Source organism: Martes martes (assembly GCF_963455335.1).
Source record: "Martes martes genome assembly, chromosome: 2".
NCBI classification, from domain to species: Eukaryota; Metazoa; Chordata; class Mammalia; order Carnivora; family Mustelidae; genus Martes; species Martes martes.
In genome coordinates, this window is record NC_137889.1 from 150,936,201 (window position 1) to 150,949,586 (window position 13,386).

The 13,386-nt window shown below is 45.0% G+C and overlaps 1 protein-coding gene across 1 annotated transcript in view; it reads right to left on the bottom strand.

The window, feature by feature from the left end:
• Window positions 1-5,878: 5,878 nt before the first annotated feature.
• Window positions 5,879-13,386, bottom strand: part of TAPT1 (transmembrane anterior posterior transformation 1) — a 57,556-nt gene continuing 50,048 nt past the window's right edge. The window contains exons 13-14 of the mRNA XM_080797558.1: window positions 9,970-10,130; window positions 5,879-8,020 (exon numbers count right to left, since the gene is read on the bottom strand). Of these exons, the coding sequence (XP_080653684.1) occupies window positions 7,803-8,020; window positions 9,970-10,130 (379 nt within the window). The 3' untranslated portion in view covers window positions 5,879-7,802. The remainder of the gene's footprint in view (window positions 8,021-9,969; window positions 10,131-13,386) is intronic.

The following is a 13,386-nucleotide window of genomic DNA, read 5'->3' on the forward strand; positions in this document are numbered from 1 at the left end:
AAGAAGTTAAACTCTCACTTTTTGCAGATAACATGATACTCTATGTGGAAAACTCCAAAGAAAACTCTTTGATGTAAGAAACAAATCTTGTGTGTGTTGTTAAGAGCTGTCGTGTAGGGCTGTGCTGAGGTCCATGCTCCGCGGACTGGGGAAGGGTCAACGATTCTGCCACCACGGGATCTGGTAAATCTTGGCTCTGTTCCTCTCTAGCGGGGCGACTTGAAAAAAGAGCCTCCTAGCCTTGGTTTCCTCTTCTGTAAAATGGGGAATTTTCAGGGACGTTGTGCAGATTAAAGAAGTTATGAATTAATAGGCTTTGTTTGATGGTTTACTGTAGATGTCTAATAGGTGCTGCTTTTAAAATTACTACTATTACTATACTATTACTACTACTATTATCATTGTTCTTTCATGTCCCAGTGAGATGACAACCTATCAGGGGTGCAGGAGAAGGCAGCTTGCCCCTGGGGGAGAGTTTGGGTACCCTGTGAGACCCCTTCCAGGCAAAACTGCCATCAGTCTGGGACCTAGGCCATCTCTTAACATGCTATGTTTGAGGGAGAAATGAACAGTGCACGTACCTCCATTATATTCACAAGGGAAAGTCATGCTCTTTCCTGCTGTGTTTTCCAATTAAAGGTGGACAGATTCCGAAAGCGCATGGCTTTCCTTCACCTGCCAACAGCTCCTTCCCTTCCCAGGTCCAACGCAGGAGAGCTGAGCCCAGTTTCCTCCTCCTCAGCATGGAGCCCTCGGTGCTCCTTTCTATGTCCCCTGAAGGAAATATGGTTTCTATCACAGGCCAGTGAGCCGTCCAGGCTGCCCCAGGGAGTCATTTCTGCAGGGAAGCATGTCTGAAGGCCGCTCATCACTGCCATCACCCAAAGAGAAGCAGAATCAGACGAAGAAGGACTTGCTCTGCTTGGCAGTGTCAGCATGGAAGAAATGAGGGGCTCGCGTCTAGGCTGAACCCTCTGTTCTGTGCCTGTATCGCCAGGGGAGGTTTAGAGGTTCCTGCAGATGTGCTGCTGCTTTGCCCTTCCCGGGGGGAAGACCAAGAGGGGTCAGTCTGAGGGGCTCCTGGCCCAGCCTTGGGATGACGCTAGGCCTGCCCGAGCCCAGGGTACTCCATTCAAAACAGCCCCCTCTCCTTTCTCCCTGATTCCATGCTGGCCATGCTGCAACCCAAATCAGAAAAAAGCAATATCCTAACTCCTCATCTGTTCCTTGGAGCAGCACTACCCTAACTCCTGTCCCCGGGCTTGGATGACCTGGACCCCAGCCTCGTGTCCTCCAACTCTGCTGAAGTCCCTCCTGTTGATAGAGTTCAGCCTGCTCACTCTCGTGCCAGCAGCTTTGAACCTGCTGTTCTCTGCCTAAAGGAAGTTTCTTCTAGCTCTGACTGCAGCTGATACAGAGGGGCCTTCCTGTGTGGGCCACCCGATTTCAAGACGGCATCCTGCCCCTTGCTCATTACCTTGTTTTCTCTATGGTCCGTTCCCTTCTGCAAATCCTTAGCTGTTCTTTTTATTGTCTGGTTTCTTCACTGGAATATTGGAATGGAAGCTTCCGAAGGAGGGACCCTGTGTGCCCTGTCCACCGTGTGGCCAGCTCCTCGGACAGTGGGCTGCTCCGTCGAGTGAGTCTGCCACAAAGAGTTTGGAGCTCAGGGGCACCACTTAGTGGACTGTGTGTCCTCTCTTCCTCCGCTTTGGTGATTAAACTTTTGGAGTCTCCTGTGATATGTTGGTCCAGTGCTTTGTGATTTCTGCATGACTCGTCTGGAGACACAAGATTCTAGTGCCAGGGGGTGGGGGCTGAACCTTGAGGGTGTAGTAGGCAGAAGAATGCCAAGCAAGGTTTGAGAAAGATCTAGAAGCCCTTGCTTCTCACCCTGCTCGGTCTTATCAGGCCGCTTGGCCTTGAGTGGGCGACAGCAGTAAAATATACATTTTCAATAAATTGGAGGTATCTGCTTAAGACCAAAATTCTGTTTTAGTCTATTCAATCTTTACCCTGGGAAGTGCAGATAGGGTTGTTCTGGGCCCCCTAATTCTGAGATCTAGATCTTAGAAAGTGATGGCTCTAGGACTGGGTTTTCAAGCTTTAACAAGCTTGTGAATCACCAGCAGAGCTGTAAAAACAGATTGTCAGGCCCCAGTCCCAGAGTTTCTGTTCAGCAGGCCTGAGTGGGGGCAGAGAATAATCTGCATTTCTAACATGTCCACAGGTGATGGGATGCTGCTGGTCAGGACCACACTTTGAGGACACTTATCTAGGCTGTGAGGCCTCAGGCGATGGGGGTCAACAATTAAGATTTGCACAGTGCTGTATCATTTACAACTTGAGAGTCAGATGCACTCTTTTGGGGGGAGGGGCAGAGGGAGAGAGAATCTCAAGCAGGCTCCACACCTGATGAAGGGCTCAATCTCACCACCCTGAGATCATGACCTGAGCTGAGATCAAGAGTTGGATGCTTGACCAACTGAACCACCCTGACACCGTGTCAGACGCACTCTTACTCGTCCCAACAATCCCAGGAAGTGGGTAACATCAAGCCTGATCTACAGATAAGCAGGTTTGCAGTGTACAAGTCCCTGCTTCCAACCCCACACAGCCAGCTGGCCCTCCCCCAGCTTCCTAGAGGGGCAAACATCTTAAGACACCCAACATCTGAAAGGTCACCAGGCCCTACATCCAGTGTGTCCTGTTCCTATAGGGGGAATGGCCATGGTTGCAGGGTCTCCTGGTCTGTTTCTATCTCCTCCCAAAAGCAGCAATGACCTCAGGCTACTCAGTTAGGGAAGGGGTTTAACTTTCTGTTCTGATATGGGCTACCTGTGCGACCTCGGACAAGTTACCTAACGCTTTATAGTTTACAAGTAGCTTTTTCCCTTTTTTTCCCCGTTTATCCGTTCATTTGATAGCTCCAATGAACCAACTGAAGAGTCCATGTAAGTTCTCCCCATTGCCAGCAGGATCAAGCCCAAGATTCTTGGTAAGGCATTCAAAACTCTCCAGATCTAGCCCCTGCCTCCTTCTCCACTGTCCCCCACCTTGGATTGAAGCTCCTCCTCGTATTCTCAGCATGATGGATGGCACTCGATAGACTCTCAGGCATGTGAGGCCATGCTGTGCTTTCCTCCTTCATCCCTGCCTGGCTCGCCCTTCCTTTACCTCTTACCCCATCACATTTTTACTCTTTTCCAGGCAGTCCAAGGTCACGTTCTCCACAATGGTTCCCATGTTTAATCATCCAATAAATATTTACTGGTCACCTGCACATGCCAGGAACCATACAAGACAGATGCTGGGACCCAGTCTGAGTTAGATGTTCTCCTGCAACCAGTACCCATGTTTACGGCAGCATGTAGCTCACGGGACTAGAATTGCCAAGCCAGTTCAACTATCAGTCTGCCCACTGGACCTTAGAACAGAGCAGAGCTTATTTACGTCTGTGCTTTCCACAGTGACTGTGCAATAAATATGTGTTAAATCAAACCCTACAAAATATTTATGCATTTTTCTTGTATTTCACTCTATCTGGTTAACCTTGATATTATAGTGATTTCCGTGTTTGCATTCTTACGCAGACATATCTAAAATGAAATAGAATATGCTTACTAAAAATAATTACAGGCAATTCACCCTTCAGGAGCTTATACATTCTACAATTCCTGATCCAGTCTTTTTTAAAAGGTGCACCCTGTACCCCAAGACTCCCCTCCCCCCACTGCCCTTAACTTCCTCACCTGCCAAAAAGAAAATTGCAAGTTGAGAGCAAAACACACTGTGCAGATACTTACCCTTCTTTTTCATTAAGTATCAATCAACTTCCAATACACCTTTACTGCACCAGGCCAAAAGGGCCTTTTAACTAACCTGCCAGTATGTGTTATCTTTTCTTATTGAAATTTAGAACAAGCAAACACTGCTGAACAGGAGCTGTTTCCTGTAAGCCAACTTTGCAGATCACTAAAACTCTCTTGAAATGCCAATTTCCTTAACAACTTCCTCCTCAATTGTAGACAGGTCTCAAGCAGATTCAACATGACCCAAACCATCCTCAATGTCTCAGGCACTCACGAATGCCACGTATCACACTGAACCTAACACAGGAATATTTCGAGCAATCTCTTACACAGAACCATTTGCCTCAAACTGGTCCCAGATGACCGTATTTTTGCTGCTCTTTTAATATATTCACTCCTTTGCTTTCACTTCTCTGTGCTGTTACACTAGATCCATCATTCACTCTTCCTGTACAATCTTCCGAGTGATGAGGAGCAAGGCGTTATCTGATCGGTAGAGTATATGAACAAATAGGAGTTTGCCATTTATGAGCAAATTTCAAGGTTCAGTTCAAGATGGCCAAGGGTGCTGGGAATCTGACCTCTGAATGAGTGGGACACAAGCATCTTTAACTTTCCCCTACAGAGTACGAATGAGAATCCAGAGTGTTTTCAGGAGAATGTGTTTTAGAGGTCAAACACCTCACTCCATTTGTGTGAAGATCTCTAAATAGACCCTTCCAGATTCCTTGGTGTATTAATCTGGACTATGATACAGACCTTCTGGATTCAGTAGTTGAGAAACAAGGGCGTTTATTCCTCTCTCATGTATAGTCAAAGCTGAGTGCTCCTAGTGGACAGGGCACAAAGGCATTCAGGGACCGGGATCCATCCCCCTGCAGCTCTGCCATCCTTTGGACACAGAGCATGGTTGGGGCAAAGCCACACCTTCTCTGGGTCCCAGTTGGTGGGAAGGGGAGAGAAGGTGGAAGGGTGTCCATGATGGCATAGAGTCCTTTGACTTCTATCCCTTGGTGGGAATGTCTCTAGCCACGAGCAACAGCAAGGACTCAGGGATGTAGTCCCCAACTGCTGCACCGCAACTCTGTCTATGGTACAGAACAGATTCTGATGGACGATTGGCAGTCTTTAGTTAAAAAAAAATATATATATACATATATATATATTTCTATCTTATAGAAGTACTGTGAAACTGCTACATAATCATTTTATTTTACAAAAATACAATAGGAAAAAAATAAGACTTCTATAAAATGTTAAAGAACCATCTTTATTTTAGATCTGACATAAACCTAAAAGGTCTTCTGGTCATTAGGCAATGTGTCTCCAGGAGATGTTGTCTTACTGACTTGTTTACTACTGGTCTTCCCTGGAAGAGCTGGAGCTGGGTTCACTGCTAATCCCAGAATCTTAGAAAAGCCTCCTGATACATACAAGGTGATTCATAAATCCCTGTTGGAAGAACAGATAAATGAAAAATATCGAAATGCAGTGATTTTAAATGACTTTGTGAATTAATACTCTCCTCTGCTGAGTTAGCAGCAGTGGCAGAAATGTTTTGGGGATCTAATTACAACACGTTTCTTCCATGTATACATATAATGACTACACAGTTTCAACAGTAGCCAAAGTACAGAAGTACAAAGTACTAAAAAATTTGGACAAGATCCTGAATGATTCTTGAGGTTTATACTTCTGTTCCAAAGGAAAAGCTAATTAGAGTCTGACCAATGTTGTGCTTAAAATTTTTTTTTTTAAAAGCAAAGTTCTGTCTTGAACTCAACTCTCAGATGTGAAAACACATTGTGTGACACTCAAAACACTTGTCAAATCCAAGTGCCTCCATTGGCTGAGAGATAGGAAATGGTCTTTGATCAAGTACCAGCCTTTCCCTCACCAGGACAAAAATCCAACATTTTGCCACCATTAAGACCAAGAGAAGAATTCAAATTAGACAGTCTTGTCAGTTGTAAATTAGAAGTAAATTCTTATTACAGAGTGGGAAATTTGCTCTTGCAAATGTAACAGTAAACATTACTAAAATAAATTCAGTGACCTTTTTAAAAAAGATTACAAAATTGAATTTATTGAGTTTCACACAAGATGCACTTATAAAATTAGTACTGAATGCCATTTTAACAGAAGAAATGAACATCATTCCAAACTCCCAACATTCTGCAAAGGAAATGAAATCTTCCGAAAATGACAGCACAATAGTAACAGGATAATTCAAGCTGAATTGACAGATATACCCAAATCATATTCTTGCTCTGATCAGGGCTATATTTGGCAAAGTTTCCCCCAAACTAGTCCATTCACGTGGACACTGTTCCTTTTGGTGGTGAAGAGGATGGATACAAGAATTCTAAAATGGGACTTTGTTGAAACATACACAAAACACGAGTCTTTTCATTTTTAACTCAAAATACTTCCTGGTTTCACAAAAGCATTTCCGTACGATATCCTCTTTTACCCTACGTGAACATTAATCTTCCTATTTCGTTAGTTAATGCAAAACATTAAGATTCACTTCTGTATTTATACAGAAGCCAAAGAAGCCAAAACATTAAAGCGTGCTTTGTATTTTACCCAGGAAAGACATGGATCCCCTAAAATTTACCTTCTGCGTATCATATGCCTGAAGTGCCAGCACAAGAGCTGAACTTCAACATGAAAACATCAAAGGAAATGACAGTTAACAGTAACATCTGCACATTTTGAAATAGGACACTATAACATTTTTATGAAAATGCAGAAAGGTTTCTCAAGATAAAACTGTGGTGGGAAATGACTTGGCCCGTGATATGGGCCACAAACTAATCATTAAGCAGAAACGGAAATCTTGATCTCAAACAAAACCAAAAAGCACCTTTTGGTTGCTGTTCCCAGCGTCCAAACACACACACCTCATCCCCCCCAACCCCAACAGCCGCGCTCGCAGCCCAAACATACGGCCCCCAGCACAGGCACCCCCACGGACGCTCCAATCAGCAGGACTCCCGTGTTTTGTAAGTCCAAGCAAGACGCTGCCCAAACCATTTAGAGTATTCACTTTAAAGCTGTCACTTAAAAAACTCAGTTAAAGTTGACACCTTTGGATTTTGTACACTGACAATTCTTCAGCCCATTCAACACCAAATCCTTTTAACCGTAACAATTTATGAAGCAATTAGTTTTAAAGCGAAACCAGTTAACTATACATTAAAGTTAACACTGCTCTGCTTTTGCAGTATAAAAAAGTGCCTTTTTGTAAGGGTATTTCTATTTTATCCATTGCAATGGAACGATACACAGCTCACATTTTGCTTTAAAGAGTAAACTGAAAAATTATGAAACATTTTTCTCCGTGATGCAACCTTCAGTGATGAATGTTTTTTAAATAAACTGGCTTAGGGTTTTTTCCTATAAAATGCTACTATTCATCATGAATTATTTTAGGTAGCCTTTTATTCTGATTAATTCAGATACATCTTCAAGGATTATTCTGGTGGTAAGAACATTTATCTTGACTTAATTACTTTTTTTTAATGCTTTGGCAGATGAAATACAGTTTGAAAACTGTTTGTGAAAATAGCAAAGGACTGGAAAGGTAATCTCATGGGAAAAGCTTCACAGTTTTCCAGGTATATCCTTGTACTGAAGAGGCCTTGAGGCAAAATTCGATGTTCTGGAAGCACGGACTGGACTGACGAAGCAGAGTGATTCTGACGTTTCGCCCGTGAGGCCCGGGGGTGACTGCTCCCTGCTGAGCAGGAGGGGCTCCTCCAACCAGTCAGGTTTCCAGAGTCCAGGCTGGAGGTCGCTGCTTTTCTGTGGCTTGAGCGGCAGCCAAACCCCACTACTGGAAGAAAGATATTAAGATTCGCTTTCCATTAATAATTTAAGTTTTTAAATAAATATTTAAGTGCCATTTTTTGCATCTGTCCGTCCCAGGAGCAGAGCATCTCCTGCCCCGGGACTCTGCATCTTGGGCACAAGAGGCCGCAGAGTTCAGTCGATTCGGTTTCCACAGATTGTGAACCTGTCTACCTCTAACAAATCTTTCTTTGAGGATCTGTGCTTTAATTCAGAGCTTTCCTGCGTTATGTCCTTCTCATCGCCATCTGGAGTGGTGAGAAACTGATCAGAACTGCTTGCCACAAGTAATGGGATAACATTTTCCTTTGGATGAACAGGCTGGCTTGTGACTGAAGCGGACAGGTTTTCTTCTGTGGAAAAAAAGATCCAACTAATCAGAAAAGGATTTTCCCCCCAACTTATAATATACACAAACTTACCAAGAGAGAGTAGTAATGGAAAGAAGTGTCCATCATCCATACTTTAAGGTAAAGCAAGTGATCACCAAATAGCCTGGGGCATGTAAAGCAGTCACAGTTTATAATGAAACTCCGAGGCTACGCCATTTGTTTGATTAAACTTTTACAGAAAGGCTATTACGTGGATCCTATCACACAACTAACACCACTACCTGATTTTGGGAAGATGAGAACTCCCATACAACAAACTCCCTTCTACATGACCAAGTCCTAATATGATTGTTGCCCCTGCTACAATCAGGACATCAAGGGGAGGCAGACGCTAGGACATCCAACCTCTTCTGTGTAGACACCTTAGCAGCCCTGAGCATTCCACCTATGGGAAGTCCAAAGCTGAGGTCCCTTCACCTGGACCCACTTCTTCTACTCTTTGAGATTTAGTTCAGGCATTACCACCTCCAGGAAGGGACCCTCTCCTGGCCCGTCCATGCCTGTCAACATCCCGCTCCCCTCTCTGCACTATGCACTTTTGCCATCTCCCTGGTCAGTCTGTGAGGCCCTGTAGGCATGATTTCTTATCTCGGTATCTTCAGCATTGTGTCTATTACCTGGCACACAGAGGCTCCATGTACTTAAAAATAAGCCATTTAAATGAAAAGTCACAAGAACAGATATGGAACAGACAAGGAATTGCCATCGAATGACAAAAACTACATCAGTGTCCTACTTCTTCCTCCAAATCTTCCAGGCCAGCAACCCTAGAATCACCCCTCTCTCTCTGTCTCTCCCATTGTGAAATCTCATCAGCAAATCCTGTGCTCTTCCAGATCTATCTGGAATCTGGCCAGCTCTCCCTGCTCACACCACTAAGCCCCATTCTGAGCCAGGCAGCCTCCTGGCTGGCCTCTGCCTCTGGGCTCGCTCTCCTTGAGTCTCCTTTCCACAAAGCTGGAGAATGATCCTTTTAAAACGTCAGCTGGATCAAGTTACTCCATCTGCAACACCTTCCTGAATGGTGTCTGGACTGTGGTCTGATCTCCAAAACACCCTACATGGACACTGAGATCCTTGTCTGAAATGCACTTCCCACCCGTGAAACAGATCCTTCCCACACAGTAAAAGCCACAGTCTGCATGGCAGTAATGAGGCCTCTCTGACTCCTTCTCCAGTCCCTCTCTCATGAGGTGGGTCCACTCCAGCCACCTGGCCTTTGTGGTCCCTTGGCATGCCCAGCACATGTTGGTTTCCACCCTGGGCTTTGGCACATGCTGCTGGTGGTCTGCCTGGGAAGGTGCCCTTTCCTTGGCCAGGGGAGCTCCAGACTCCCAGTCATATTCCCTTTCCAGATCCAGCTTTAGTTTTCTCTACAGCATGACTGCCCCCTCACTTTCTCCCTGTCTCCCCAACAAGTCAGAAACAGTGCTGCCTTTCTTTACGGCTGTTGTATCCCCTGGGCCTGCCGTGTAGCAGGCGCTCAAGGATCAACTCCTAGACAAGGAATAAATGTAAAAACTCAGAGCACTGCATTAGGTGTATCTGTGATGAGATCTAAAATATAAACATTAGGGGCGCCTGAGTGGCTCAGTGGGTTAAAGCCTCTGCCTTCGGCTCAGGTCGTGATCCCAGGGTCCTGGGATCAAGCCCCACATCGGGCTCTCTGCTCCGCAGGGAGCCTGCTTCCTCCTCTCTCTCTGCCTTCCTCTCTGCCTACTTGTCATCTCTGTCTGTCAAATAAATAAATTTTTTTTTTTTAAAATATAAACATTAAAAACAACTCAGCAAAGTGAAGTCAATTCTTGAAAGTATTGTGAAACTGACCAAATGGTGATTTACTAAGAAAATTCAGATCATTAACTCTTTGGAAAATGATTCATACAAGTGATGGAAGGAACCAAATGTACCTTGAGAGGGTTTACATTTGTTCTGTGATTTATTAGGTGGTTTGCCTGGTGCGCTGGCTGGAGGGGGATTAAACAACTTTTCTTCCATCTTGGCCTCCTTCACATACTGGCATGATTTCCCCAACAGCACGATGCTGTTAAGTACTTTCAGGGATATCAACCTAAAACCAGAAAAAAACAAACCACAGTTGGAATTAATCTCAATCACCATGAATGCCATCTCCTACCACTGCTAACGAGAGGGCACAGGGCCAGGTGAGGAGCGTGGGCCTGGAAGCCAGAGGCCAAAGTCTGGGATGGGCCAGTTTCCAGTGAGGCTTCTTTACATCAAGGGAAAATGCCTGATCAATTCCTTTGTTCTTATTACAACAAGAAATTGTACCACTCAGAGGTTTTACCTGGTACCAAATTATTTAACATTTATTCTTTCACTGCAAAACAAATTTATTTTGTAAATGTAGATGAACAAAAAATAACTTCTAATCCCAGAGTCCAGCATTACTCACTGTGACATTTGATATACTATGTTTTGGTCGTTTTTATGATGGGTTTATACTAATCTGTACTTTTTCCACTATTTAGGAATGGGGTCTATTTTACAAAGCAGTAGGGGCTGGAGTTCGGGGCCAGGGCAGATTCTGGATGCCAAGTGTTCGAGCTCAAATCCTGACTCACTGCTTAGACCCTGTGTGGACCTGAGTGCATTTCTCAGCCACAAATCCAGAGATGATTCCAGTCAGTGCTCAGAATAGTACCTAACATACAGCAATGTCAACCAATTTTGCTATTTTATTAAATGTTGTTGTTTTATGTAACAATATATTATTATGAGTATTTTCCCTACCAGTTAATGTGCCTCAGGGACATTATTTTAATATAATATTTCACTGTTTGAGTTATCATATAACAAAGCCTACTAATGCCCCAAATTTCTGGATATTTGAGTTATTTCCAGTATTTTGTTTCTATTTAAAAGTTTCTAATTAGGAAAACTTAGGTTAAATCTGTATTTCCTTAAGAGAACTGTGTGGATAGCTATGACAGAAGTGGAATTTCTGGGGCCAAAATGTATATGACATTTTAAGGTATCTGATACAAATCTGGCAAAAAAATTCTGAAAAAATATCCTTCATGTTGGTATCTTCCCATGTATGGGGGACCTTAAATGATACCCCGGACCCCACTAACAGTGTTACTGTGAATGAAGAGGCGGTTGCTGTTTCTATGGCTGAAGTGAGATTCTGGCAATGACAGGAAACTGCAAATCAGTGGGGGCGAGGCTAAGGAGGGGCCTGGCAGGGAGGTCAAAGAAAGAAGCAAACAGGTTCCTTCACTGCCCCTAGATTCTCCCCTCCAGGAGCTAAGAAAGCAAATATCCAGAGAGGACCTCACATGGATCCACGATCCTAAGGATTTTCACGTGCAAAACACTCCCCAATTTACCCTCAGACCCAACTATGCTCGGAACTCCTTACTCATACCTTCCTTGCTTTCCTCACCCTGCCTTGGGGATATCTAACAGGATTTTAAACTTACTAAAGCCAAGCCTGAACTCCTGATTCCAACCCAACCTTCCAAAACACGAAAGAAAACCCCACAAAATCACACCTGCCTGTATTTCTCATAGGCTTCCCTATCTCAGAACGGCAATTCCATTACCCTCATTCCCTGGGCCCCAAATCCTGCAATCACACTCGATTCCTTTGGTTCCCTTACACCTCACATCCCATCATTCACCCGCAAGTCCTGTCTGGCTCTACTTTCAACATATGCACCAGCTGACAAAGTGTTAGCACTCCAACTGCTACCACTGGAGTGGCCGCCATAGTCCCCTGTCCCCAGGAGACCCGTAACCGCTTCCTGACTTGGCCCGAGGTCTGCTTCTTCTCTTGCCACACTCCAGGCCATTCTCCACACAGCCGCCAGAGTGGTCCTGGTCGGAAGCCAGCTGGACCTAGCCCTCTTCTGCTTGGAAGCCTCCAGGGCTTCTTCCTTCCCTCAGCCAGAACCTGAGCCCTCGGCTGCCGAGTCCCGTCTATAACGTTTGGTCTGGACCACTGTGCTCTGGCCACCGGGCCCCCTGCTGCTGCTCCTGTCAGGCCTGTCCTATGTCACCTCTGCTGAATCTGCTATCCTCCCAGGTGTCTGCATGGCTTGCTCTCTCTCCATCTGGTCTCCACTGAACACCAGCTCACCAGAGGGGCTGGAAGGCAGGTATTTCAGCTGTTCTTCATCTCCCTACACTACCCTATTTTTCTTCCTGATAATTACTACAAACTGTCACCTTACAGAGATTTGCTTTTCTAGTTGTTGCCTATTTTTCCACTAGAATTTCAGTGCCACAAAGGCATGGCCTTGGTCTTGCCCCGGGACCAGTACCTGGTGCGTAGCAAGTGCTCACTGAGGCGTGCTGGCCTCAGGAGGAGGGCAGAGGCCACTGGCCTTCCTCCTGCAGGTCAGCCATGGCAAGTCTGTGGGGAAAGAAGTGGAACCTGGGGCAGTGGGGAGGGAGTCCAGCACTGTGAGCCAGAAGGCCCAACTGAATTCTGACTTGTCCACACTCAAGAGAGAGTCTTGGGATGGTGAGGTCAGAGAATAAAGGAGGCTTCAGGGACAAGGCGGTCTGGGAAAGATTTTGAAGGAGGGGAGGATAATTTGGGCACTACCTTAGATATAAAGTAATAAGGAGAAATGAGTGGAGTAGAAAGGTCGGTGAGCAGCCGGGCCTCCGTGGACTATCAAGGGGAACAGTGATGAGGTGTGGGGGAGGGGATGTGAATTTTCGGTCATTCAGATGAAAGCATGTCCACTTTGGTGAATTACACACACACAACTGTAACTAAACAAAAGTTTTTCAATGTTGCATATACATGCTTTATTTCCTAGTTTAGGTCAAAAGAAAAACACAAGAATATTTTGTTAAATAAAGATGAGAGCAATTATAGCAACAGCCCTTGATGAGCAAGGCACAAGGCCAAGAACTTTGGAGCGCTATGTGAGCACCTGCACCAGAGAAGCGGGATCTCATGGTTTTAAATGTCAAACTGAAAGAGGTGTGTGGTTCCTTGAGCTTCAGAATCTGTAAGTCAGTCCCTGTAGTACGAAGAAAGGGCAGGCTGTAGGAGAAATCAAGGCCCTGGACTCCCTGCCTCAACACAATTTCCCAAGTGCTCAGTGTCAAACCACAGCCACCAATCAAGGGACTGATGACGTGGCCTGGGAGACAATGCAGGGACAGAGGCTTGATGGCAAGGGGGGTAACCTGACTCCTAGGACCTGAGCAAAACCTCGTTGGGGAGAGCCCCATGGATTCACTGAGTTAAAGATGTTTTTAAACATAGGAAAATGTCTGATTGTAATGGCAGATTTTATTGTGAAAGGAAATAGGAGTGCAACTGAAATCCTAAGCAGAAAGAG